Source organism: Dendrobium catenatum, unplaced genomic scaffold, assembly GCF_001605985.2.
Source record: "Dendrobium catenatum unplaced genomic scaffold, ASM160598v2 fragScaff_scaffold_670, whole genome shotgun sequence".
NCBI classification, from domain to species: Eukaryota; Viridiplantae; Streptophyta; class Magnoliopsida; order Asparagales; family Orchidaceae; genus Dendrobium; species Dendrobium catenatum.
This window is the reverse complement of record NW_021319132.1, coordinates 274,754-300,084: the sequence shown is the minus strand read 5'-3', so window position 1 is coordinate 300,084 and position 25,331 is coordinate 274,754. Positions and strand designations below refer to the sequence as shown.

Here is a 25,331-nt window from a genome sequence, read left to right as displayed (position 1 = left end):
TGAAATTAAAAGATAAAAAAAAAACGATTTTATAAAGAAACACCCAATTGATAGCTACATCATGTTGTTAGTGCTACATATTTCATTTTGATTTGATTGCGAAGAAAAAATAATTATGAATGATGGAGAATCCCCCTCTTTATAAGAAAAGAAAAACTTAGGACAGCTGAAAATATAATTAAAATTTCAAAATATTGTTAATAAAACAGCAGCAAAAATAATATCCGCAACTAAGCCTACAATATATATTTTCTTCTTAGGGCAAAAATTAAACTACATAAGTGAAGAGAAGGAAGTGTGATAATGGTAGTAGAAAAAACACGACAATTGTGCATTTTAAAGAATATCATAATGCATGCCCTCCATATCCTTCTGAAGCAAAAGCAATCTTTTCCATCATCATAATCATCATCATTAGCTTAATCTCTACTATTTAGAACTAGCTTTACGAAATCCAAATTTTTCATTAATTTCTATTGAGTTCTAAAGAGATCTTATTCATATTCTTTTCAAGTCTTGTTAAACATATTTTCAGGTCACTTGTGATCTATCATATTTATCTAAACTAAACTTTTACTTAGGATTATAATTTGTGGTAAAATGGTTCACCACCATTGAACTAAGGCTTCGTTTGGAATTGTAGATGATCTTAAATAACTTTCCTAACCTTACCTATAAGGGTAACTTGATCTTATTCTTGCTTATAATATGAAGAAGCAATTGAGAAGCAAACATATCTCTATAGTTAATATTCAATAAAAGAACAAGTCTTAACGAGAAGCCACTTGGTAGAGAAGAAGGCAGAGATGGGACAATTGTTTCGTATACTATTCTGCAATGTTGTGAAAATTGGACCAGATATTGAAGCAGAAGAAGGAAAAGTTCATGGTTCAGCAAGTTTGACCAGTCAAACTAGGGTCGAACCGGATGACGTAAAAAATAATAATATTATTAATATTTAATGAAATTAATATAATAATGATGTTATCATTCCAAATATGAGACAAAAAATTAAATAAAAGAAAAAACTATGACCATAAAACTTACAAAATTAATTAAAAAAAATTAAATCTCACATAAGAGCAAAAAAACCCAAATCTCATAATTATATCAATTTACACTCATAATAATATGATAAATTTAAATTTAAATATTTTTTAATTTTTTTTACTTTGATTTAAATCTAAATTTAATTTACATATAATCATATATTTAATATAAATTATGACTAATTTATATTTCATATTTAATATAAATGGTTTGGGGCAAAAAAATATAAAATAAATTTTATGCTAATTTTAATTTAAATATTTAAAATATAAATTAATTTGTTTATTTACATATTTAATATGATAATTTATTTATTTATTTATTAAAAAATGAGGTAATTTAGAAATTCTTTATTTAAGCTAGTTAGGAGATTTCTTTTGATCGATGTTAGCTAACAATTCATTATTTCTAATTTCAAATCATTATTTTTACTAGAAGTTATTAGTTAAAATGTATTTTAAATGAGAATTACAAATCTTTAATTCAACTTGTATTTTTTGGTATTCTGTAAAATGTTTTATTCTGTTCATTTTAAATATAAAAATCAATATTTCACCAATTAGTTTTTATCTATACAAATTTTTAAATATTTTATATTTTTAAAAGTCCTAAAATGATATTTTAAAGATTCCTTATAGATGACTTCTCAAATGGCGAATATTTAATTTGTAGGCAAATTATACATGCATCATCTTATGAAGTATTGTACATATGTATTCATGTTCATGTTCAATACCATAAAATTGTAGAAGTATAAATGAAAATATATGTTCTGTTATCCAGTCTACTCAAATATCCCTGTGAAAGTGAAGAAATTATTGTGTAAGCAATCCGAACGCAGAGTAAGGTTCCGATGTTGCGTATTTACTGCTTATTATACTGCGTATTTTTTTATACATAATTTTTTCGTGGCAAATAAGCAGCAAATAAATAATGCTTACTAAATACAAATAAATACGCAAAAAATATGTAGAAAAAATTATGTATAAAAAAATATGCAGTAAAATAAGCAGTAAATACGCAGCATCCGAACTTTACTACTCTGCGTTCGGATTGCGCACACAATAATTTCTCGTGAAAGTGTTAGTGAAAGTACTACATATCACTATTTATAATATTTATAATGTACAAGCATAAATATCAAGTTTAAAACATTTTATATTACCCTTCTAATAATTTTGGCATAAATAATCTTTTTGTTTATGTTTTCTACAAGTAAATTTATTTTCTATTAATTTGTAACGAAAGTTTAAATTTTTATTTATGCATTGAAAATATAGGTATTAACATCTACAATAGGAATTGGGAAAAGAAGCTCACTCTATTATATATGAAATTTTAGGAAAGGAAAAGGGTTCAACGAAGTAAAGCTTAATAAGGGCATGACCGTTAAAAGCTTTGTATTAAGATATTTCGTAATCCAATTATTATATTTTGAAATATAAAATGAATTCGGACTGTATTATTTGTATATGATTCTTTTAGAAATAAAATTTGGATTATCTTTTATCTTATTTAAATTATTTTAGATTTTTTAGTCAGCGTTGCTATTTTGTATATTGTGATTGAGACAATTAGGTTAAGGATTGAATTTTTCCATTAAACAACCATCATGGCATGACATGATACTAGGACAAAAAGTGGAACGTAAGACTAAGGCTTCGTTTGGGACGGCTTTCTTTCTGCTTCTTAAAACAACTTTTTAATATAATTTTTTTAATTTTTGTACGCAAAAGCTGTTTTATGAAGCAGTAAGAAATTCATCCCAAACAAAGCCTTGTTTGGGGCGGCTTTCTTATTGCTTCTTAAAGCATCTTCCTAGTAAAAAAATTAAAATTTTTGTACTAAGAAGCTGCTTTAAGAAGCAGAAAGAAAGCCGTCCCAAACGAAACCTGATTCTTCTAATCATCAATAGAAGGTCCCCCTTCAACTTGTGCCTCTTTGCTTCTAGAATCTTTCTAGCATCATAAAAGCTAACTCTAATTTGCTTCTCCAAATCATGATGCTTCATCAAATTGTTGAATGTAATACATCACCAATTGATGTTGCACCCTAAAATACATATACCAACGCTATTTATCTTCACAACAACCAAACCATCATTACAAACAATAAGCATATTAAGATAACCAAAAAAGCTTATATAATGTACTATTAAGAGCACTTAAGGATACTAGATTCCTTCTTAAATTTGGTACATAATTGACTCCACCCAACCAAACTATCATACTATCATATGCTCTTAATTTTATAGATATCAGAACTTTCAATCATGCACATAACTTTGCTTTCTATATAAATAGAACTACCAGATTTGGATACTGCATGAAAATATCTTCAAATGAGAACACTTATGGCTTCAACAAGACGAACTTTTATTTTATCCAGTGAACGTACGCTCCTCTACGTTCGGTTTAGGCAAAAAAAGCGCCTGTACCGAGTACCGAGTACCGAGTACCGAGTTGTACGTACAGGCGCTTTTTTGACTAAACCGAACGTAGAGGAGCGTACGTTCACTGGATAAAATAAAAGTTCTATTATGACCTGACTTTTTCAAGGTACTTCCTAAACTGAACATAGAGGAGCGTACGTTCACTGGATAAAATAAAAGTTAGCAATTGGATGAATTGGTCAATGCCTTTGCGAGATTCGCCGATGAGATGAGGGAAGAAATGAGGCAGATCAGGACGGTGGCTCGTCCAAATATTCGCCCAGGAGCTCCGGCAACCATACCGGATCCGCCCGTGCAAGCAAGACGAATATGCACCGAGAGAAGACCCTGGTCGGAACTAATGACAGTGCTGAATCGGAAGGAAGTGAGTCTCCCGTTATGGAGCTCTTCGAAACTGACGAGGAGATTAGGACACATCCGCCCGACTATCGTAGAAGACATAGACCACCCAAACAGGAAGGTGAGCTCCCTCGCCATAAAATCGACATTCCCTTCTTTGATGGCAGACTTCACATTGAAGACTACCTAGAGTGGGAAGGATCTGTGGAGAACTTTTTTGGGTACATGGAGATCAGCCCGGTAAGCAAGTCAAATACGTAGCATGTCGTCTGAAGGGCGGTGCGAATGCGTGGTGGATGCAGTTGCTTCAAAGTAGACAGCGAGAAGGTAAGGGCACAATACGCAGTTGGGCACGCATGAAGCAGCTAATGCGACGACATTTTCTCCCTACCGACTTCGAACATGTGCTTTATCTTCAATACCAGAACTGCAAGCAGGGGCATCGCACTGTTAGCGAATATACAGAGGAATTTTACAGGTTGTGTGCTCGAAATAACCTGTCCGAATCCGATAATCAGTTGGTGTCGCGCTACATCGGGGGATTGAAGGATTCGCTCCAGGACAAATTGGAGCTAAATTCGGTCTGGTCGGTTTCTCAGGCGGTCAACTTTGCCTTGAAGGTAGAAGCGCAAGCGCAGAGGACGAACAGATCGTATGTTCCAAAACGTGCAGCTCAAGAAGGTAGTTACGGGACCTGGAAGGGCAATGCCTCAAATTTTAAAAATTCACCTGTAGCGGTGGCAACGGCCAGCACACAGCCGAATGAAGGTAAATGACCTGTTAAGGCCAAACCACCTCCCAGGGGTGAAAACCCATATGCCAAGCCGTCTACAATCAAATGTTTCAGGTGTCTACAAACTGGTCGCAAGTCCAACGAGTGCCCATTGCGCCATCAAGTTCAAATGTTGGAAGCTGCGAGGATTGGGACCCGTCCACTCCGTTGGAAGAAGTTGAAGAACAAGCGGAGGAATTGCTGGCTGATGAGGGGAACCCAATCCTTTGTGTTATGGAGAAGGTACTACTAGCCCCTATCCAACCTGTCGAGACTCAGCGACATAGTCTGTTTCGCACTAAATGTACAATTAATGGAAAGGTTTGCGACCTGGTTATCAATAGCGGTTGTACTGAGAATATCATCTCCCGTGCCGCCATCCAAGCTCTACAGCTGAAGACGGTGAAGAGCAGTAACCCGTATAAGATCGGATGGCTTAAAAAGGGAGTGGAATTCCTTGTCTCCGAGTGTTGCAAGATTACATTTAGCATTGGCAACAGGTACATTTGTCAAGTGAATTGCGATGTCCTTGACATGGATCTTTGCCATCTCATCTTGGGGAGGCTGTGGCAATTCGACAATGGGGACGTTCATGACGACCGGGCTAACACGTATACTATAGACTGGAAAGGGAAGAAGCTCAAACTGACTCCGGCAACGCAGAATTCTCAGAAGCCTAAGTCCAACAACCTGACTACCGTTCAGCTAGTTTCGGGGCATGCTCTCTTACAGATGAAGGACGAGGACTATCCAGCACTCGCACTTATGGCGGTAGACTCGGTGACGCATAACCCGCAGCCAATCCAACTTGAAGTTTGCAAACTCATTGACATGTTTGCTGATATCATGGCCGCGGACTTACCTTCGTCACTACCACCCATACGCAACCTTCAGCATCAAATCGAATTCATTCCAGGTGCCACCCTTCCTAACTTACCTCACTACCATATGAGCCCACGTGAGCATTCCATTTTGCAGGAGATAGTGCAAGATCTTTTGCAGAAACAATTCATCCAACTGAGCCTGAGTCCATGTGCTGTTCCTGCCCTGATTGTGCCGAAGAAGGACGGACAATGGCGGATGTGTATCGACAGTAGCGCCATCAACCGCATCACCGTGAAGTACCGATTCCCCATTCCAAGGATCAATGATCTCCTTGACAGGTTGCACGGGTTCGAGTTGTTTTCCAAGCTGGATTTGAGGAGTGGCTACCACCAGATACGCATTCGTCCAGGCGACGAATGGAAGACGGCATTCAAAACCATTGAAGGGCTGTTCGAATGGAAGGTCATGCCCTTTGGGCTGTGTAACGCGCCCTCAACCTTCATGAGATTAATGCATGAAGTCCTTAAGCCTTATTTAGACAAATTTTGTATTGTCTATTTTGATGACATATTGGTGTTTAGCGCTTCCCTTTCAGATCATCTAGCACATTTAAAGCTGATACTGGAGACTCTGCGGGACAATCAGCTTTTTCTCAATCTGGCTAAATGCCAATTCGCCATGAAGCAAGTGCATTTCCTGGGGTTTGTCCTGACCCCGACTGGCATTCAAACGGCTCCGCAGAAGATCGCCGCAATCATGGAGTGGCCAATTCCTAAGTCACTAGCTGAAGTGCGAAGCTTCCACGGCCTGGCAAAGTATTACCGCCGATTTATTAGGGGATTCAGCAATATTATGTCTCTGAACACCAACTGCATGAAATCCACCTCCTTCAATTGGACCGCCGCACAACAGAGAAGTTTTGAACGGATCAAGATCGCGCTCAGCTCCGCTCCAGTCCTGGCCTTCCCGGACTTTGAAAAAGCCTTTCAAGTTGACACTGATGCGTCTGCTATAGGCATCGGAGCTGTACTCTCGCAAGAAGGAAAACATGTGGAGTACTTCAGCGAGAAATTGAGTGCCGCCCGGCAACGGTGGTCCGCATATGAGCAAGAACTCTATGCTGTCGTCAGAGCACTCAAGCAATGAGAGCACTACCTCTTACACAAGGATTTCGTTCTTTGCAGCAATAATCAAGCATTACAATTCATCAATAGCCAGAAGAATATCAGTAGAATGCACGCGAGGAGGATCTTGTTCTTCCAGCGATTTAGTTTCGTTATCAAGCACAAGGCCGGCAAGGTCAACAGGGTGGCTGACGCGTTGAGTCGTCGTTCGGCACTATTGACACACCTCCAAACTGAATTAAAAGGACTGCAACAATTGAGTGAACTGTATGCGGGCGACAAAGACTTCTCCCGAATATGGGAAGCATGTGTAGCTGGTCTTCCCCAGCAGGACTACTCTGTGCATCAGGGCTTCTTGTTCAAGGGGAACGCCCTCTGCATTCTCGATTCTTCGTGGCGTCCACAGATCATTCAGGAGCTCCATGGTGGCTGCTTAGCTGCTCATTTGAGGCGGGATAAAACACTGGAATTAATTCAGGTGAGGTTCTATTGGCCGCACCTCCAGAGGTACGTCACCAGGTTTATTGAAAAATGTTATACCTGCCAAGTGTACAAGGGAACGGCTCAAAACACAGGGCTATACATGCCCTTGCCCATACCGGATTCGATTTGGGAAGACATCACAATTGACTTCGTCTTGGGTTTGCCTCGGACGAAACGGGGGTCGGATTCAATCATAGTCGTCGTCGACCGCTTCTCCAAAATGGCCCATTTCATATCCTGTAAGAAGACGTTTGATGCCGTCCGCATTGCCAACCTCTTCTTCAGGGAGATTGTAAGACTGCACAGACTGCCTCGTAGCATCACTTCAGACCGTGATGTCAAGTTCGTCAGCCACTTTTGGCGAGAATTATGGAAGAGGCTCAATACAGAATTGAAACTTAGTTCAGCCTACCACCCGCAAACTGACGGCCAAATGGAAGTGGTCAATCGAACATTAGGTAATATGCTTCGATGCCTTGTCAAGGACAATCTGAAAAGGTGGGAGGAGATGCTGAGCCAAGCCGAATTTGCCTATAATGCAATGCTTAACAGGTCTACAGGATATAGCCCATTTGACGTGGTGTACACTAAATCGCCAAACCAATTGGTCGACATGGACATACTACCCAAAGACCTACCATCCGCAGCCGGAAAAACTGCTATTGAAGCTATGGAAACGTTGCAGAAGGTGAAAGACAACCTGCAACACTCATCCGAGAGATATAAAGAGGATGCCGACAAACACAGACGCCATAAAGTGTTTAGTAAAGGTGAGCTTGTGATGTTGCGAATGCGCCGAGAAAGATTTCCGCAGGGGACGTATTCAAAACTCAGCCCAAGAAAGATCGGACCTTTCCCGATCTTACACAAAGTCAATGATAATGCCTACATCATTGATCTTCCTCCCGACATTCACACAGCCTCCACCTTCAACGTAGCGGATATCTACACTTACCATCCACCGGACAACTTGCACATTTCTGAAGTCTCGTCGGAGTCGAGCTTCTCGGAGTCGGGGGAGAACTGATGTGGCCATCCCTGTACCCTCCTCCACGGCGGACGATTGCTCCACTATGCCTGCTGCTAACGGAATTCTGATTCCCAGCTTTTTGTTAATTTTAGCAATACCAGTTATTTTATAATTAGCTTATCTTAATTCCCTGTTTAACTTTATTTAGTAATCTTAAGCTGCTAAGAGCATATAGCTGTAGTTGAAGAGAAGAGAGATAGAAGATCATTAAAACTTTCTACAGTTTTCTACTGTTCCATTGAGTTTTTTGTTCTTCCGGTGCTACCCTCCGGCGTCTTCGTTAACGATACCCTTAACTTCTTATAAGATAAGCTGTTGTCAGGATTAAAAGGGAATTATGCTCATAAAATCTCCCTCTGACCTCAATAAACTATCATCTCCCTCAAGCTTAGAAATTGCTTCCTATGAAAGAGATGAAGTCTTGAGATACTTCTAAAATTCTCTTCAAACGGCAATCTTATCTCTGTAGATTTAAAAGAATACAAAATCTTCATACCATTATGCTTCTTCATCTGCCCAATCCAACAAAAACCAGTCACTTGCCACTTGGTTCTCAGTCTCCATCTGCATATTTAAATCTTCCAATACATCATAAGCTCCCTCTGCACCAGGAGGCAATGAACCACCAGCTGAAAACACAAGAACAGTCTTATTCACCTCAATCCAACTCTGGCCAGGGTTCTTCCTGATCCCTTTCTCCCTTGTCATCACCCTCACCCTCGCTGAGTCCTCCCATCTCCCAGTTGCAGCATATATATTAGAGATCAACATGCGGATCCCCGAAGTCTCCTCCTCAAGCCCCAAAATCCTTGAAGCTGTATCCTCCGCCATGGCTGCATTCCCATGTATCCTGCAGGAGCTCAACAGAGCTCCCCAAACACAAGCATTGGGTCTCATAGGCATATTCTCTACAAGCTCACTCGCTTCTCTTATCAGCCCAGCTCGCCCAAGAAGGTCCACCATGCATGAATAATGCTCCAAACCAGGTGAAATTCCATGCTGATGAACCATTAAATCAAACACTTTTCGCCCCTCAGTGACTCGCCCTGCATGGCTACAAGCTGAGAGAACTGCAACAAATGTGATCCCATCAGGCTCCAACCCACATGCAACCATGCTTCTGAATGTGCTGAGAGCTTTGTCGCATGATCCATGCAACCCATGGCCATTGATCATGGAGTTCCAAGTGATCAAATCTTTACCTTTTATTCTGTCAAAAACCAAACATCCATAGTTGAGACCACCACTCTTTGTGTACAAGTTGAGCAGCCCGTTCTGTATCAATATGTTACCATCCATCAAATTTCGTATGGTGTGAGCATGTATCTCTCTACCTGAGCCAAATGACGATAGCTCAGCACATGCAGATAAAACAGTGGCCAGAGTTACTGCATTATACTTAACACCAGCTCTCTGCATAAGCCGGAAAAGTTCCACAGATTTCTCCACCGCTCCACAGGATGCAAAACCTCCTATCACCGCACTCCAGCTCACTACACTTGGTTTAGGCTCTCCAGCTTCCTGCAGCCTGCAAAACACCTCATATGCTTCGTCACAGCAACCAGAAGCAGCATAGCTTGAGATCAGCGCATTCCAACTCACCAAATCCCTCATTTCCATCTCAGAGAACAATTTCTCTGCGTCACCACTGTTCCCAAGCTTCCCATACATGCATACAAGTGAGTTCCTCACAAAAGAAAACCCTTCAAAGCCGCTCCTTTCAACAAAGCCATGAATCTCCTTCCCTTTCTCCAACCCATCACGGCCACCATTGCTACCTACATAAGGACAAACAGATAAAGCCACAGCCACCGCCTCAGCAGTAGCCTCACAACCACACTCCCTCATCTCATCAAAAACATCAGCCACCTCATTATAGCATTGGCACTGGGCATAGGCCGATAACAGAGACGTCCAAGTAACCGAATTGGGCGTCGGTCCTGATCTTCGCATAACGTCGAACACCTTGCGCGCATTATCCCACTCGCGGTTTTGTGAGTATCCCGAAACAAGAATGTTCCAAGTGACCACTGTTCTCACACGCATTCCATCAAACACCTTGCGTGCAAGGTCCATTTGCCCCCGATGACCGTACAACAAGACCAGCTCGTTGGCAACATGTAGGTGGTTACCGAAGCCCATGGTGACGGCCTGGGCGTGGACGGCGACGCAGAGGGAAGAATCGGTAAGAGAAGTGCAGGCACGGATAGCGAGGGGGAAGGTGAAGCCATCGGGAATGGCGTTGAGAGAGCGAGCGCGGCGGTAGAGGCAAATGGCTTGGAAAGGTTGTGAATGGCAGAGAAGGGAACGGAGGATGGAGTTGCACAAGATAGAGGAAGAGGGGGAGGGGGCGGAGAGGAAGAGGGAGATGGCGGCCGGGAGGAGGTTGAGGTGCGAGTAGAGGGAGATGAGGCGGGCGGAGAGGAAGGGAGAGTGGTTGTGATGGCCGGTGAGGAGGATAAGGGCATGGATTTGCTGAGCTTGGCGAGGGGTGGCGCATCGATGGAGGAGGAGGTCCAAAGAGGAGGAAGCGAGGAACATGAAGCGTGCATTTTAATGAAAGGTAGAAACCTGCAATTCCTATCATCTTCTACAAATAAACTGCTAGAGATGTTTTGATTCTTTCTGATTATTTTTTGTTCAATATTAAACTACCTAAGATAAGAGATATTTAATTTAAAATTATCTTTCAAATTGAGTAATTTAATTAGAACTAATAATTAAAATTGAAATAATCAAAAATAACTAATTTGAATATTATTAAAATAATCATAATCTTGATGATTAAGAAAAATAAAAAATTTTCTTAGTACATTTAATTAAAATAAAATATCTACCTTCTCTTATATTCATGTTGCTTATTGAAGTACATCAAGAATGAAATTGGTTTGATTAAGAAGGTGTTTATGATAGCTTTTTTATTATTTTATAAAGTAATTTTTTTAATACAAAATTTTTTTTTGTTCACAAGAAAGTTGTACCAAAAGAAATATAAATATGTTTCAAACCATTGTTTGAACTTCTTTTCACACGTATGGGTCCAACGATGCCTTAGTCATATAGAAAAGACAAATAATAAAATGTTTGCCCGTTTTATTTTTTTCTGATTTTTTAATCTTTTTTGAAAAAAAATTAGCTTCAATCAATCACAATTATCTTTATATCACAATGATAGTCAAACACAAACTAGATTGTAGAAAATAAGAGATGTAGGAAAGTAAAAATTGCAGAAAGTAAGCAGAAAATAAAAGAATGCAAATAGGATTTTATAGGGGTTTGATCAACTTGATCTACATCCACTCCCTGAAATCTCTCTCTTCGGGTATTGCACTAAATAATAGTGACTCACCTTCAACCCCCTCGACTAGGTAGAGAAACCCTTACAAAATCACTTTCAACAACCTGATGTGGCATAGTAGCCAAAATCCCTTTCACCTTCTCGATGTGATGGAGTAGTTGAAATTCCTTTCAACTCCTCAGTGCGGTGGAGAGCCGAAATACTTTTCACTTCCTCGATGTGGTGGAGAGGACATCTTTTTCACCTCCTTGGTGCGGTGGAGAGCCGAAATCATTTCACCTCTTCGATGCGACAAAGTAGCCAATGGTCTTTGTCCACTGAGTCTTACTTCCAAAAGCTTTCCTCAAGACAAACAATGACACAATAAGAAGACTTCTGGTGCATATTGGTTGAAGCAACCATGTGAAAAACTCCTCTCACACTCTCTTAAAATCCTCAAGACTCTTCTTCCTCTCTCACAAGCTCACCCTGTCTCTTCTTTGCTCAAAGCCCTTTGTTCAAGCTCTCTCAAGAAGAAACAAACTTTTAAAAACCACCAACAGAAGACCCAAGGCTGCCACTCTTCAAAAAGAATTAAAAAGAGTTTAAATAGTGAGCTTCTAAAACCCTAAATTTTAAATTCTACTTACTATATTCGTACAATAAGATTTTATAATCGTACAATACTATTAGTTCAGCACCATCATAGATCGTCCTGTATGATTATAAATCGTATAATATGATTGTACAAATCAAATATTGGATCATACAGGACAAACCACAGTTCATCCAATGAGTCGTCAGGTGATTTATACAATACGATACATGATCGTCTGGTACGATCTGCCATCATTGCACATTTGATTTAATTCCTTAGTTCCTAGACTTAAATTAGGTAATATCATTAAAGATCATTCAATACGAATAGGTTTAAACATTACAAACAATTCAACTTTCAAATTTCAAATTTATCTATTTTAAGTAAGTTGGATTTGACAGGTGGAGTTTCTGATAATAGTTGATTGTCCTATATGATGCTTGTTCGTACATTACGATTAATTATAATTCAATTTTATTTTTCATGTTCAAATTAAACATTTTAATTAATTTATGTTTAAACTGATCATACAATACGATTAACAAAAAAATTAAAAAAATTAATTTTTCATTCCTCATTATGTATGTGCATTGTTGCTAAACTAACATATGCCTTTTTACATACATTGACTCAAGAAAAATAAAATTACATAATCTTTCAAATAAGTCTAACATATATACATCTCTTTCTTGAACTCTGATTCTCTAACTATGCTTTGTGTATGTTAAACATAAAATGTTAGTGATGCACACAGAAAAATATATAATATATATAAAACATAAAAAACTAAATAATCATCCAATAATATTTGTAATCATCAAAGCACGATGCCGAACTCTCAGATTATAACACATACTCTTCTTCTCATTACATGTTGCTGGTTCTTTCAATTCTTACTCCCGATGAGCTCTCGTTATTAAAATGCCATCGCTCTCCAATCATGTAAGGAGAAAGGGCAGTTTTAACATAGTTAAAACTAGGTTCAAATTCAATTTTTTTTTTTTTTAAAATAATTTTGCATAACTTAAGAGTCCATTGAATAACAGCAAATATAAGAGGTCATTTCTCTTTAAAAGAATTTTTATTTGAAATGAATTTTAGAGAATAATTCTCCAATTATAAGTTATATAAAATTATTTTAATGAATATATGAGATTAAATTATCATTAATAAATATATAAAATTATTATATTTATCATTAATAAATATATAAAATTATTTTTATTGTGTATAAATAAATAAATTATTAAAACCTTCCAAATTAAAAGAATTCACTACCATTGTTAAACATCAGTTCAACACACAAATTAAAACTTTCCGCTCGGATAGAGAGAGTGAATTTACCAGTCATCACTTCAGGTAATTCTTTTTCACTCAAGGCATAACCAACCAATTCAGCTATCCTTATACTCATGAACAAAATGGAGTGGCCGAACGAAAGCATCGTCATTTACTAGACACTACCCGCACACTACAACATGCTATAAATCTCCCTATGCACTTAACGGGATGAGGCTCTTCTGACCTTAAACTACCTCATAAACTGCCTACCTACCAAAGCATCTAACCTTTAAATTCCCTTTCAACTCCTACATGGTCATCCCCCTACATATACTCACCTCAAAACATTCGGTTGCTTATGTTTCCCATGGCTCAAGCCTTTAACTTCCAACAAACTCAACCCACGCTCTCAAGAATGTATCTTCCTAGGCTACTCCATCTCCCACAAAGGCAATCATTGCTGCAACCAACAAACTCAATATATATATATATTGTTTCACAAACAGACCTTTCCATACCTCTCTCATACTCTACAACCACCAATCTCATCTTCCAACCAACAAAATCCTCACAATCCCCCACCTCTTTGCTCACCTTGACTTACACAACAAAGCTCAATCCTAATGGACAGATTGACCAATACAAAGCACGCTTAATTTCTAAAGGATTCACCTATGAGTATAACATCAATTACAAGGAAAATTTTAATCCTGTGGCCAAGATCCCATAATTCGGATCCTACATACCATAGCCTTACCAAGACATTGGCATGTTCTACAATTTGACATCTCAAATGTCTTCCTACATGGAGAACTCCAAGAGGATGTCTACATGAAGTAGCTTTGAGTACAAAAAATTTTAATTCAAAAAACTTCTATACTAAAAAATTACTTCATAAAACAGTAAAAAGCTATCCAAATAAAATCTTTGTGAGTTAGCTTAAATTTTTGTAACCCAAGTTTTTCATTTCTTCAAACATGTGCTTATGTTGTGAGAATTTCTTCACCCACAAGCAATGTGAAGAAGTTTTTGGATTTACAAGAGCTATGCTTTAAATGTGAAGAAGTTTTAGGATTCACCCACAAGCAATAGCTTGTAATATTTAATACTATGCTTAATTTTATGATGATTATATGATAATTTCAATGCTTAACACTAATAAAAATTTGGAATACTCATATCATTGCTTATAATTGTACTAGTGAGGTGAAGTATGTTCACATAAACATGCGATTCATGAGCATGATATATTTCATATGTTGCATAATAAGATTTTATTTGGGACATCTCTCTTATTACTTTCTAAAGTAATTTTTTTTAACAAAAAATGTTTTGAACTAGAAAAATATTAGAAAACTGCTTTAGAAAGCAATAAGAAAGCTATTACAAACGAAACCTAAATATGTTTTTGATATCGATATACGAAGATCACCTATAGATCGCGTTCTTTTAGAAGAACCAAAATAAAAAATTGGTTTGTAAGATCCTAAAGTGATGCTCATGTAATTGTTATCAGTGAGGTTAAAGATTTATCAATTTACCTACTTAGTTACCTTTTAGTATCATAGATAGCACATGGAACATGTCTTTCGTTAAAGCATAAATTATAGCACAAAAAAGAGGGGAAAAAAGAAAAAGAAAGACTTGCTCTATAGGTCGATGATTCTATGGAGTTTAGCGCTTCAGGCTTCATTTGGCACAGCTTTCTTAGTGCTTCTTAAAGCAATTTTCTACTTAAAAAATAAAAAATTTTATACGAAAAAGTAGTAAGAAAGTCATCCCAAATGAAGTCTTAATGATAATGTGGTCATGTTTTTAAGAATGCTTGGAAACTTAGGAAGAAACAACAAATATAGGCAAATATAGAGATTATAAATTCCATGCTAAGATTAATAATGTAGATGAAGGAAACATATGCTAACATTGCAAGAAGCCAATGCATGTTAAAATGTGCTTGTCCTTAACTTATTAATGAACCAAAAAAGAAAGAAAATAAAAATTAAGAAGAAAATATAATGCTTTAGAAAACAAACACAAGAATCTAAATATGTAATTATTTGTAATAAGAATCTGATGATTTGTAAAAGAAGAATTGTTCATTATCAAACAAATTACTTTTAGTATGCAAATTAGAAAAGAGTAAATTTGTTACTATTTAATTTTCTATGAAAATCAAAATTTTATTATATCACAATTATACATAGTAGAATGTTTGCTATGAATATTATATCACTCTCATACATATTATCAACACCATTTTTAAGAACTCACATTGCACAGTGGCAATAGATTACTACAGCAGAGACTTAGAAATATAAGTTTTGGTGATTCTATAATAAACTATACAAATATCAACTGCTAGTTTTATAAGAGTACCTTACCTTACATGGCTTGTTGGCTGGTTCCTTCATCTTGTAAGTTTCTATAATAACAATGAGTGTGTTTTTCTCAGTCTATTTGAGTGAATTCCAAAGCATTTCCATCAGGATCACGAGTAAAAATAGCGGGCCTTCCGGACCTACTAAGAGTGTATTTGATTCCTATATAACAAAAGATAAACTCCATCAGTAATCCGAATTGTTAATAATTGAGAACTGAAACTGAAAAAAAATCTTGATTTACAAGTTCCATTACAACAACAACAACATCAAGCCTTAGTCCCACTATGTGGGGTTGCTACATGAATCCTTTTTCTCCATTGTGTTCTGTTAAAAGTGAAATACTCATTTAAATTTAATAAAGAAAGATCATTTCTAATATTTTCTAACCAATACTTTTTATGTCTACCTCTCCCTTTTTTAACATAAGTCAAATCTAAAACTTCAACTTTTCTAACCGGGTCATCAGAAGGCCTCCGTTTACTGTGACCAAACCATCTAAGACGACTCTCTCTAATCTTATCTTCCACTGGAGCTACTCCAATCTTTACTCCAATCTTTTCATCTATAAGTTCATTTCATATCCTATCCCTAAGCCCTAAGGGTAAAGCCACTCATCCACCTAAGCATCCTCATCTCTGCAACATGTTCCATTATAGAAGGAAAAATAAAGAAAAATTGTCCAGTATTGTTTTCTGATAAAAGCCATATACAAGCTGAAGTACATCAGCTCTAACACATACCCAAAACGCTAGCCGTAGAAATACGAATGAGAGCTTAAAACTTACTGTAGAAGCTTACCATTCTACCTCATATGTTTATATTTGTATAAGTTTAGTAAAGCAACAGGAAGAATATCCAGCCTTTAATAAGGAATCAGTTTGTTATCATCTGATGGTGGAGAGGTCTGCTGTAGTCGCTGCTTGTCAGGATGCAGAGGAGAAGGAGAGCATAGTGAAGTTGACATGTCTTCATAATTAGTGCTGCCTATTATCAGTTTCCCTTCAATCCTTCTCTAAGAAATACAATGAGACTTGATAATTCCATTAGTACCCGATGGTTTATTCAATTTGTAGCTCCCGTGGTCTTGGTGGACTTCTACAATGGCTAAGCAAGGTTCAAGACAAATTAACTCTGACACAAATCAAGGATGAGAGAGAGAGAGAGAGAGAGAGAGAGATTGGAAGCCCCTCCTGAAAGGCCGACTAAGTTTGGTCTGGTTCAACATGACCAATCCCATGGTCCAAAATTTTCGTGATTGATCTCTAAATCATGACTACTATTTAGAAATATTTAAACCCATAAATTATGGCATTCACTTACATACCCTAATCAACAAAATATGGAGTAATTGGAGAAATTTTGCTAGCAGGCAATATCCTCGAATGCATCTACCTTGGAACAAGGAAGATAACGGAGTTCATAATTTGTGGACTTCTTTCATTTTGAGCTAATTAACACCACCTGTTAGGGGTGTAAACAACTCGAGCTCAGCTCGTCAGCCAAATCTCCTGCTAAACTCATTGCAATGAAAGCGAGCTAGCGAGCCAGCATTTGAAATGGCGGTATTTCATGAGCTCACGAGCTGAATCTCATCAAGATAAAACTCGAGCTCATTTCATAGACGATCTCGGGTTTAAGCTCAAACTCGTGGCTCGATAAGCTCAACTTGCGAGCTCATTATCAAGTCGAGCTCAAGCCAGCTCACGAGCCAACTTGACTCACTTAAACCCTCTACCAACCATCAAGATGACTAGTTATAGAGCGTAGGCCCTAACTTCATTGATTGTATCATCAGAATGACGTCTTTTTCTGCAGTCAGTAGACCATTTTGAGCACTGCTAGTTATTGTAGTGAATCGGTCTTACCACTAAACAGAAAAAACTAGTAGGTTCTTTTTATCTAAGGAATCATAAACTAAAATGCTAAGGTGATAAATGTGACTTTGCAACAGAAATTTTTTACACCTACCTGCTTTATCAAATCTTTCTTTGAGCTTGGAAACATTTCTAATTGCAATACATGAATGACGATCCCGGCCACCATGTTCAGGGCGCCCTGTCAAAGGATCAGGATTTGGAAGCTCCATCAAATGAATCATTTCATCACCCACCCACAACCAAGCTCCTCTATATGGAAGCTTATCATGTGGCCTTGCTTCATTAATTTTAAGTCCTGTCACAAAGAAAATCTTATAATTAATTTGTCTGAAAAAGAATGAGCTCATATGATTTGTTATATAAGAAATATGTGCATACCAAGAAGACTTTGATAAAAATCAAGAGATTTTTCAAGGTTCTCGCATAGAATCCCAACATGATGAATGCTAATAATTCCGACATCTGCATCAAATATAAAAAAGCTCATCCCTCAAAAAGGATATCAGATTCAAAATACAACTACATGATTTACAGAAATTATAAATTAATTTGCAGCACAGTTGCACAAGTCATAAGAAAAAACAGCTCTCAAGATCTAATAATACAATTTCTTGAATTTTCACTTTTATTCAATGCAATGCATGGTATATACACCGTCGGAAGCTGGCTAGAATAAATGTTAAGTTAAAAAGAGTTTACGGCAATGAACAACAATTTGCATATAAACCAAGGTTCTGGGTGACAAGTTATGCTTACAGTTAACTTAGCATCTCTGTTCTAATAAAAGAATTCCCAGAATTGAGAATAGAACTTTGAAATTAAAAAAAAATAATAAATAAATAAATAAAAAGAATTCCCAAAATTGAGAATAGAACTTTGAAATTTTAAATGCAACCCCTTAGTGTTGTCTTTCTTCAATACCTCTTTAATATGGACAAAGAAAATGCACATTATGCTTCAACCACAAAAACAAGGTCTGGTTTAACTGACTAGACAATGAAATCCTCCCATAACTCTGGAATGCTCAACAAACCGGCCTCCCCCTCTATCATTCCCTATATCACCCCTTCTCAGTTTTCATACTTCTCGGTTCTGCATTCAAGCTTAACATTATCTAAAAAATAAATCTAAAATTGTACTTCAAAAAATTATAGGTAGAACAAGATAGATTGTCCAATTTTCATCATCAATGGTTGACGTAGGATAGTTAATTGGGGTTCCTAATGCAACATAGGATGAGATACATAAATAAATCACATAAAAAATCAAAATATCTCAATAAATACTATAAATTCCAACAATATAATAGATTGGGATAAAAACAACACATTTTTAAATTAGGATCCAGTTTTTCATATTGCACTTTTTTAAAGACTTTCCTAGGACATACTAAATGACACTCTAAATTTGTTTTAAATCAAAATGTTTTCATAGTATACTAGGGGTGTAAGTGAGCCGAGCCGGCTCGAGCTCGACTCGTTTAAGGGCTCGCGAGCCGAGCTTCTCGAGCTCAAGAGTCGAGCTCGAGCTCGAGTTCGAGCTCGTTTAGTAAACGAACTCGAGTTCGAGCTTGATGAAGCTCGGCTCGTGAGCTCGCGAGCCGGTTCGAACTACTGTTTATTTTTTTTTAATCATTAATATCAATAAATGCCAACAGCTTAATAAAAATATTTTAAAATATCAATATCAATAAATGCCAAGCATTTTTTAGAGTTATAAAATAATAAATTGTTTTTCAAAAAATATATAAATAATCTAAAAGCTGTCAACAAAAACAGCTTTTTCCTGTTCTAATAAATGATGAAGGCATTTCAGCTCACGCCGACAATACTTTGCTCGATTTTTGTGTCCGCTCTCCACTGCTCCACCTCTGAAACGGGTGGATTTTCAAAAAAAAAAAAGAAAAACGAGCAGTGAAATCAAAAGCAGGCGGGACGAACGAAAATGAGTGGCTCGCGAGCGGCTTAATAAACTCGATATAGTGTCGCGAGTCGAGCTCGAGCTCTAGTTCAAACTGGGCTTCTGAGTTGAGAGTCGAGCTCGAACACCTCCTGACTCGAGCTCAACTCGACTCGTTTACACCCCTATAGTATACAATAACGAAAAAAAATTTTAAAGTCATAAAATATGATTCATGATTCGAATAAAAGAACTTGAAATATTAGTGATGGGGACATCAGATCGTGGTTAGTCTATCAGAGACGTGGCCGTCGATCTACGGCCATGATTGATTTGATGTATTTCTGAGTTGTATTATTATATTTTCTTTATTATTATGTCATGTTGTATTTGCTTTATTAGTGTTTCCATTTTACCCCTTACTTAAGGAAGGTCGTATGTAAGCCCAGTGGGCGTTGTCGTCTTTTTATTTTCTTGAGTCTTTGTACGAGGCTATATATAGCCTTATTGTTCTCTTTTTATGTTAATGAATGAATGATGATATTTCTTCCTCTTTGATTTCTTTGTGAGATCGTATGGGTGTTGGAGAGAGCAATCCCTAGGAGAGGGAAATCAGATCACCCACCAACATTGGAGACGGCCAGGTTTGTGGTTCTTTATCTTCCTTTCATTCGCCTCCTTCTTCCAACTCTTAGCCATCGGCCAAGGTGTTTCCTCATTCTAAGCCGCCGGCCACTCAACTCCCCACCACCACTACCACATAAATCCCTTCCACTACCCAAGCCACCGGCCAACCTCAACCCCAACATCACCCCCACCGAAATTTCTCCTCAAGCCCTTCAAACCGCCGGCCCGATCCTCCTCTCTCCAAAATTCAAAACACCCCTTAAATCCTTTCCTTGAATAATTATTCTTAATTTGGGAAAATTTAATTTCAAATTTCAAAGGTGGTCTGGTGATTGAATATCCTTCCGCAATATTATGATTTGAAAAATTAGCCATAGATTGAAATTCAAAAGCTTTTAAAAACTTATTTTATGAATCCCGCTCTGATACCACTTGAAAGTTCGTTAGGGATGTTAGGCCCTATGAACTGGCCCAAGGCTAATTAAGAGAGGTGAATTGGTAAAAAATATCTTTCAATCAAAACACAAAACTCAAACCAATATCACCATAATGAAAACCAAAGTGCGGAAATTAAATGCGGAAGTAATAAAGAAAGAATACACCGGATTTATAGTGGTTCGGTCAAACTTTGACCTACGTCCACTCCTTGGAGGCACCCTCCAAGTATTGCACTAAAATAAGTGTCTATCCTTTAGCCCCCACAGCTAGGTGGAGAAGCCCTTACAAAATCACTTCCACCTTCCCCTGACTTAGACCTAGTCTACCCAATCTTGAGCTGGTTCCAAATTGCAGTCTGATCGTGTGGACCTGAAATGTCAGTACAAAAGGCAATCGTAGAGAAATAAGAATGTTTGCTATCATCAAAATCATAAACCATAGATCCGCAACAACGACCGTCTTCAACATCTCAATCTTCTAAAGCCAATAAATGGTTGATCCGGATCTTAATTTCGGCATCGCCTACGACGAGCAAGGATTTGTTAACATCCTGCACTCCACCTTCGACGTAAAACCTAATATCGACCACACCATTGCGATGTAGATGGAGAGCATTCTGGATACCCTCGTCGAGGCCGCGAAAGAACAACTCGGCACCGTTCAGTGGAGGATCGTAAGCCAACTGAGATAAAGATTTACCAATCCACCTTCTCTCGTATTTCCATTGCCTAACTTGCTCTTGTGGTTTGATTGATTCATGAAGATCTTGTTTATCTATTTATGCCGCCTAGTATTCGTAGGACTTGAGTTTGGTCTCTATGCTCCTAATCTCATTGTTAGCGTAGGGATTTTTGTTTGAACACTACTTGATTTGCATGTTATTGATATTCTATGTTATTTTGATAAATCAAGCATTTGGCAAATGGCTTAGCCTAAACGTAGGCACCCCTTTCTTGTTTTATTTTATCGTTCTGGATTGCTAATAGCTTTAATCATAATTATTTTATTAAAGGAATCATGCAAATTATTAGTACATCCCTTTAAAGCATCTTAGTCCTACATCAATTAGTTACTCTGCAAACCATTTTTTTTTTTAAAGTACCGATAATCACTCCTTAGATCAATCATTGAGAAAATCACAACCCCAACCATATTTAGCATATTATATAATCTTGGATGAAAAGCTTATAACTTAATATTATTTTTACTAAGTGCTCGTCTATCAACATATTCTTCAATTATTGACCTTGTTAGATCGGAGTAAAGAAAACATTGTACAAGGACTCATCATTTCATGAGTAATTCATCTACCTCTCTTTCTAGTTCAACCTATTTAGTATAATTCATTATATAACGAGATACATTAGGAAACAATGATCTAAGGACCAAATAGCGTATTAAAGATACTTAGTGGTGAGGAGGAAGTTCTTCAAGATGTAGTTCTTAAATTTCAAATAGTAATTCACAAATATTCTGATAGGAAACAATAGGAGAAACATTAAATAATCGTTGAAAATAGAATTTCAGCGGATTAACCAGGCAAATTTTTAAGTTTTTATGAATAAAAACACAAGATAAACATTCTAGATTGCAAGGAAATGAAAAGAAATATCGAGATACGAACGATCCTCTATTCGAGAGGATGATCAATCTCTCCAAAACTCTCTAGACGCAGCTAGAGCCCAAGACACCAAAGAGCACTCAGAAAATTAGCCACAAAAAAGATGACCTAACCCTAATACAACTTCTACGTAAAGAAAATACAAAATTAACCTCACAGGACTAAACAAACCTCAAGCAAATAACTTTAGATGGTGGACCTCACCCCTAAGGGAGCCGGCCCATAGGTTGGGCTGGCTGGACTGGTCCAATTGTATCATTCATAGGCTGATATGCTCTCAATCACATCTAGATTCAATTTGATAAGTTACCAGCAAATAGTTTACTCCAGTCTAGTCTCCTTTTCAACTTTTTTGGCTCAAGGATTCTTTAGTTCATTAGGTGCACTAAATTCTTTTGATGTGAAATGACTTTTAGGCTTGGTGCATTCCAAAGGGATCTTCTTGCATTGACCTTAAAGGCACAAGTAATGAATTTCCTAAAATTAGTCACATATAAATTGTATAACCAATGTCATCTTAGAATGACATGTGCAACATCCACAGGTATGACATCGTGCTAATTATTATCTACATAAGTGACAAGCTAAATGGGGAACAAACATCCTTAGGCTAAAAAAATAGCAACTTTATATACCAAAGCTACTTTATAAAGGTGCAAGTATGGTTCAACTTTTACATCATGCACTCAAAGCCTACGGTCATAACATCATTTATGCAGCTACCACTGCTGATGATGCATTTACAGAATTCTTCATCATGTTTTAAAGTGTGTATGAAAAGCAAAGCTCTTTTCCTATCACATTCGACTTTAATGTGGCAATAATGCATCACAGGACATTCAAAGAGTTATCATCTAAACCATCATCATGATCACTTATTTCCTTGACAAATTCATTTACATTTTCCCGTTAATCAACCTTGTTATAATGTGGAAGTTTCTAATTAGCCAGCCACTCGCATAGTGACCTATTTGGTGACATCTAAAACAAAGCTTGGTAGAAATTTTGGAGACTAATGAAATAGCTATTAGTTTTCCTTTTTTTTCCTCATTGTAGAAAGTAACATTACAAACTTAACAAAGTTGTTGGAATTTGATTACTTTGGAGGAAAGAGGAATTCCTAGCATATGAAGAAATTCTTTATGTAAGGGAAATTTTGTGGTGGGGCGAAATCTAAAGCCAACTGAAAAGTATTCTTAAGCGAATTAACATTATGTGGTGTTATTTCTTTTTAAGTTTAAGTCTTAAGTCAATCTTAAACCTAAAAAGCAACATTTTTGGATCCACCCAAATTTTAGAATACCGCAACAATTTTTCAAACTTATTCATGTAATCAATTACAATTTTGTTCCTTGCTTTAGAGAGTTAAACACATCAAGCAATCAATTAAGATAGGATTACGGTGAGTAATTTTCTTTTACTAGTAGTTTGATTTCAACCCATGTGGTTATTAGTTCTAACACTGATATTTCCCTATCTCCCAAAACCTATCCAATAAATTTTTACTTACATAGTAATTATTAGTTTTCAAAACCTTACTTAATGCTCACCAAATATTATTTGTCAATCAAAGAAATTGTCCATGACCAAAACAAAGTTAGAAAAAGCTTTTTGACTTATTCTCCCATCAAAGGTGGATGCATAAACATTAAATTTCCTAATTATTCCCTCATCAATATCATAAGGTTGTTCCCTCTAATTTCATAACATTCATTAGCATATTCCATATGAAATCTATCTTGATTGTTTATTTAATGTGGTCTCTTGTTTCCTAACATTAATGTGAATGGTTTATTCATCAAGCTTTGATTCATTATGCGATTCTTATGGGTGTATTTGATTAGTTTCCAACTTGTCAAGTTAATCATGAGAAAACTATTAACCCATTCTTTCCCCATTTGGTTGCTTAAAGTTAGAAAGCACGCTTTACAAGAAGATGAATGTTCTAGAATACAAGCACCTCCAAAGATCCCTAAAATATGATGCTTTCAATTTCAAATTCAAAATGAGTGACAAATTAAATAACTATTTTCTAAAGATGCTTTCGATTTACAAAGCAACCAAATGAAATCTTAATTTCTAATAAAGAAAATTAATTCTTTATTCTGTCTCAAAACATTTCCAAGTTAGCTTTTTTTCACGATTTGCATGAAATAAATAACAAATCAAAACTCTAACATAAAATCGTAAGCCGCGGACATAGAAAGCTGTACTTAAATCAAAACAAAAACTCTAACCCTCAGCGCTGGCAGCAGAATCAGCCTCCCCCACCAGTAGCTCACGCTCCGCCGACACCTTGACCTTTTTTAGCAACTGCGCTTTACGATTCATCCCTTCTCCGGCAAACCAACAATGGTTGATGGTCGGAAAAGAGACTTTGCTTCTCGAAATAGGAACCCTCTGGTAGGTCTGCAGCGGAAAAGAGGAACAAGGTGGAGCAGAGACGATAGTTTAGAAATCATATATCTGTGATTGGACTCATCTTGCTGAGAAAGAGCAGGGCGAGGGGAAGGGAAGGCAAGAAAACATACCGCATTAGGAGATAACGGCAAGGTGAAGCAACGAATCGCCATTATCTGAGAGCGGTATCAGAGAGATTCTCCTCTTCGCCTTTGGCATAAATGGATTGGGTTCGCCATTGATTGTAACTAGTAAATACAATGGAAGTGGCCTCCATGCAATTTGAAACAACTTTGAGGGGCATTTCAAAAAGGCCGTTTACTGAAAATTATATAAGATGCCTTTACGCGTTCAGATGGAACAATTATTAGGTCCCATGACCGGACGAACATCTACTTTCGGTTACCACTGAGATGGCGCCACGTGTCCTTACTCTTTATCGTGCGGCCTGATGACTTGATCCAGACCGGAACCCGGGAATGCTATGTTCGTGTATTGCTAGGTATTACTCGGTATTTGCTCAGTATTGTTAGGTATTGCTTGGCAATAACGAGAAATACCGCTCTGTGAATACCAATACCGAGCAATACCGAGTAATACCGAGTTTTTCTAGAAAAACTGGGTACTGCTCGGTATTACTCGGTATTGCTCGGTATTTGCCTTCACATAATGGTATTTCTCATTATTGCCGAGCAAAATCGACAAATACCTAGCAATACCGAGCAATACCTAGCAATACCGTGTTGTCATGGATTTAAAAAATGCACGTGCGACATACCCACTATTCGCCAGGTCGGTCCGCGATTTTGTGCATGCTACGTGGCGCGTTCTCAGCGCTAGCCGAACGTAGCTGGAAG

General features: G+C 37.3%; 3 protein-coding genes across 3 annotated transcripts; 1 reads left to right on the top strand and 2 right to left on the bottom strand.

Annotated features, from left to right (window-relative positions):
* The first annotated feature begins 3,811 nt into the window (after positions 1-3,811).
* Positions 3,812-6,584, top strand: LOC110094799. The gene is made up of 3 exons (XM_020820126.1): positions 3,812-4,081; positions 4,279-4,572; positions 4,689-6,584. Exons 1-3 carry the CDS (start codon positions 3,812-3,814, stop codon positions 6,582-6,584), a joined length of 2,460 nt encoding a protein of 819 aa, XP_020675785.1.
* Positions 6,585-8,192: 1,608 nt separating this feature from the next.
* Positions 8,193-10,698, bottom strand: LOC110094809 (putative pentatricopeptide repeat-containing protein At1g17630). Its single transcript, XM_020820136.2, has one exon. It carries the CDS (start codon positions 10,614-10,616, stop codon positions 8,574-8,576), a length of 2,043 nt encoding a protein of 680 aa, XP_020675795.1. The 5' UTR covers positions 10,617-10,698; the 3' UTR covers positions 8,193-8,573.
* A 4,692-nt stretch (positions 10,699-15,390) lies between these two features.
* LOC110094792 (lactoylglutathione lyase) lies at positions 15,391-24,761 on the bottom strand. Its single transcript, XM_020820118.2, has 5 exons — positions 24,606-24,761; positions 24,312-24,483; positions 17,868-17,951; positions 17,581-17,784; positions 15,391-15,771 (listed from the first exon to the last, which is right to left on the bottom strand). The coding sequence occupies exons 1-5, from the start codon at positions 24,645-24,647 to the stop codon at positions 15,680-15,682; spliced, it is 594 nt and encodes a 197-aa protein (XP_020675777.1). The 5' UTR covers positions 24,648-24,761; the 3' UTR covers positions 15,391-15,679.
* Between the last annotated feature and the right edge of the window lie 570 nt (positions 24,762-25,331).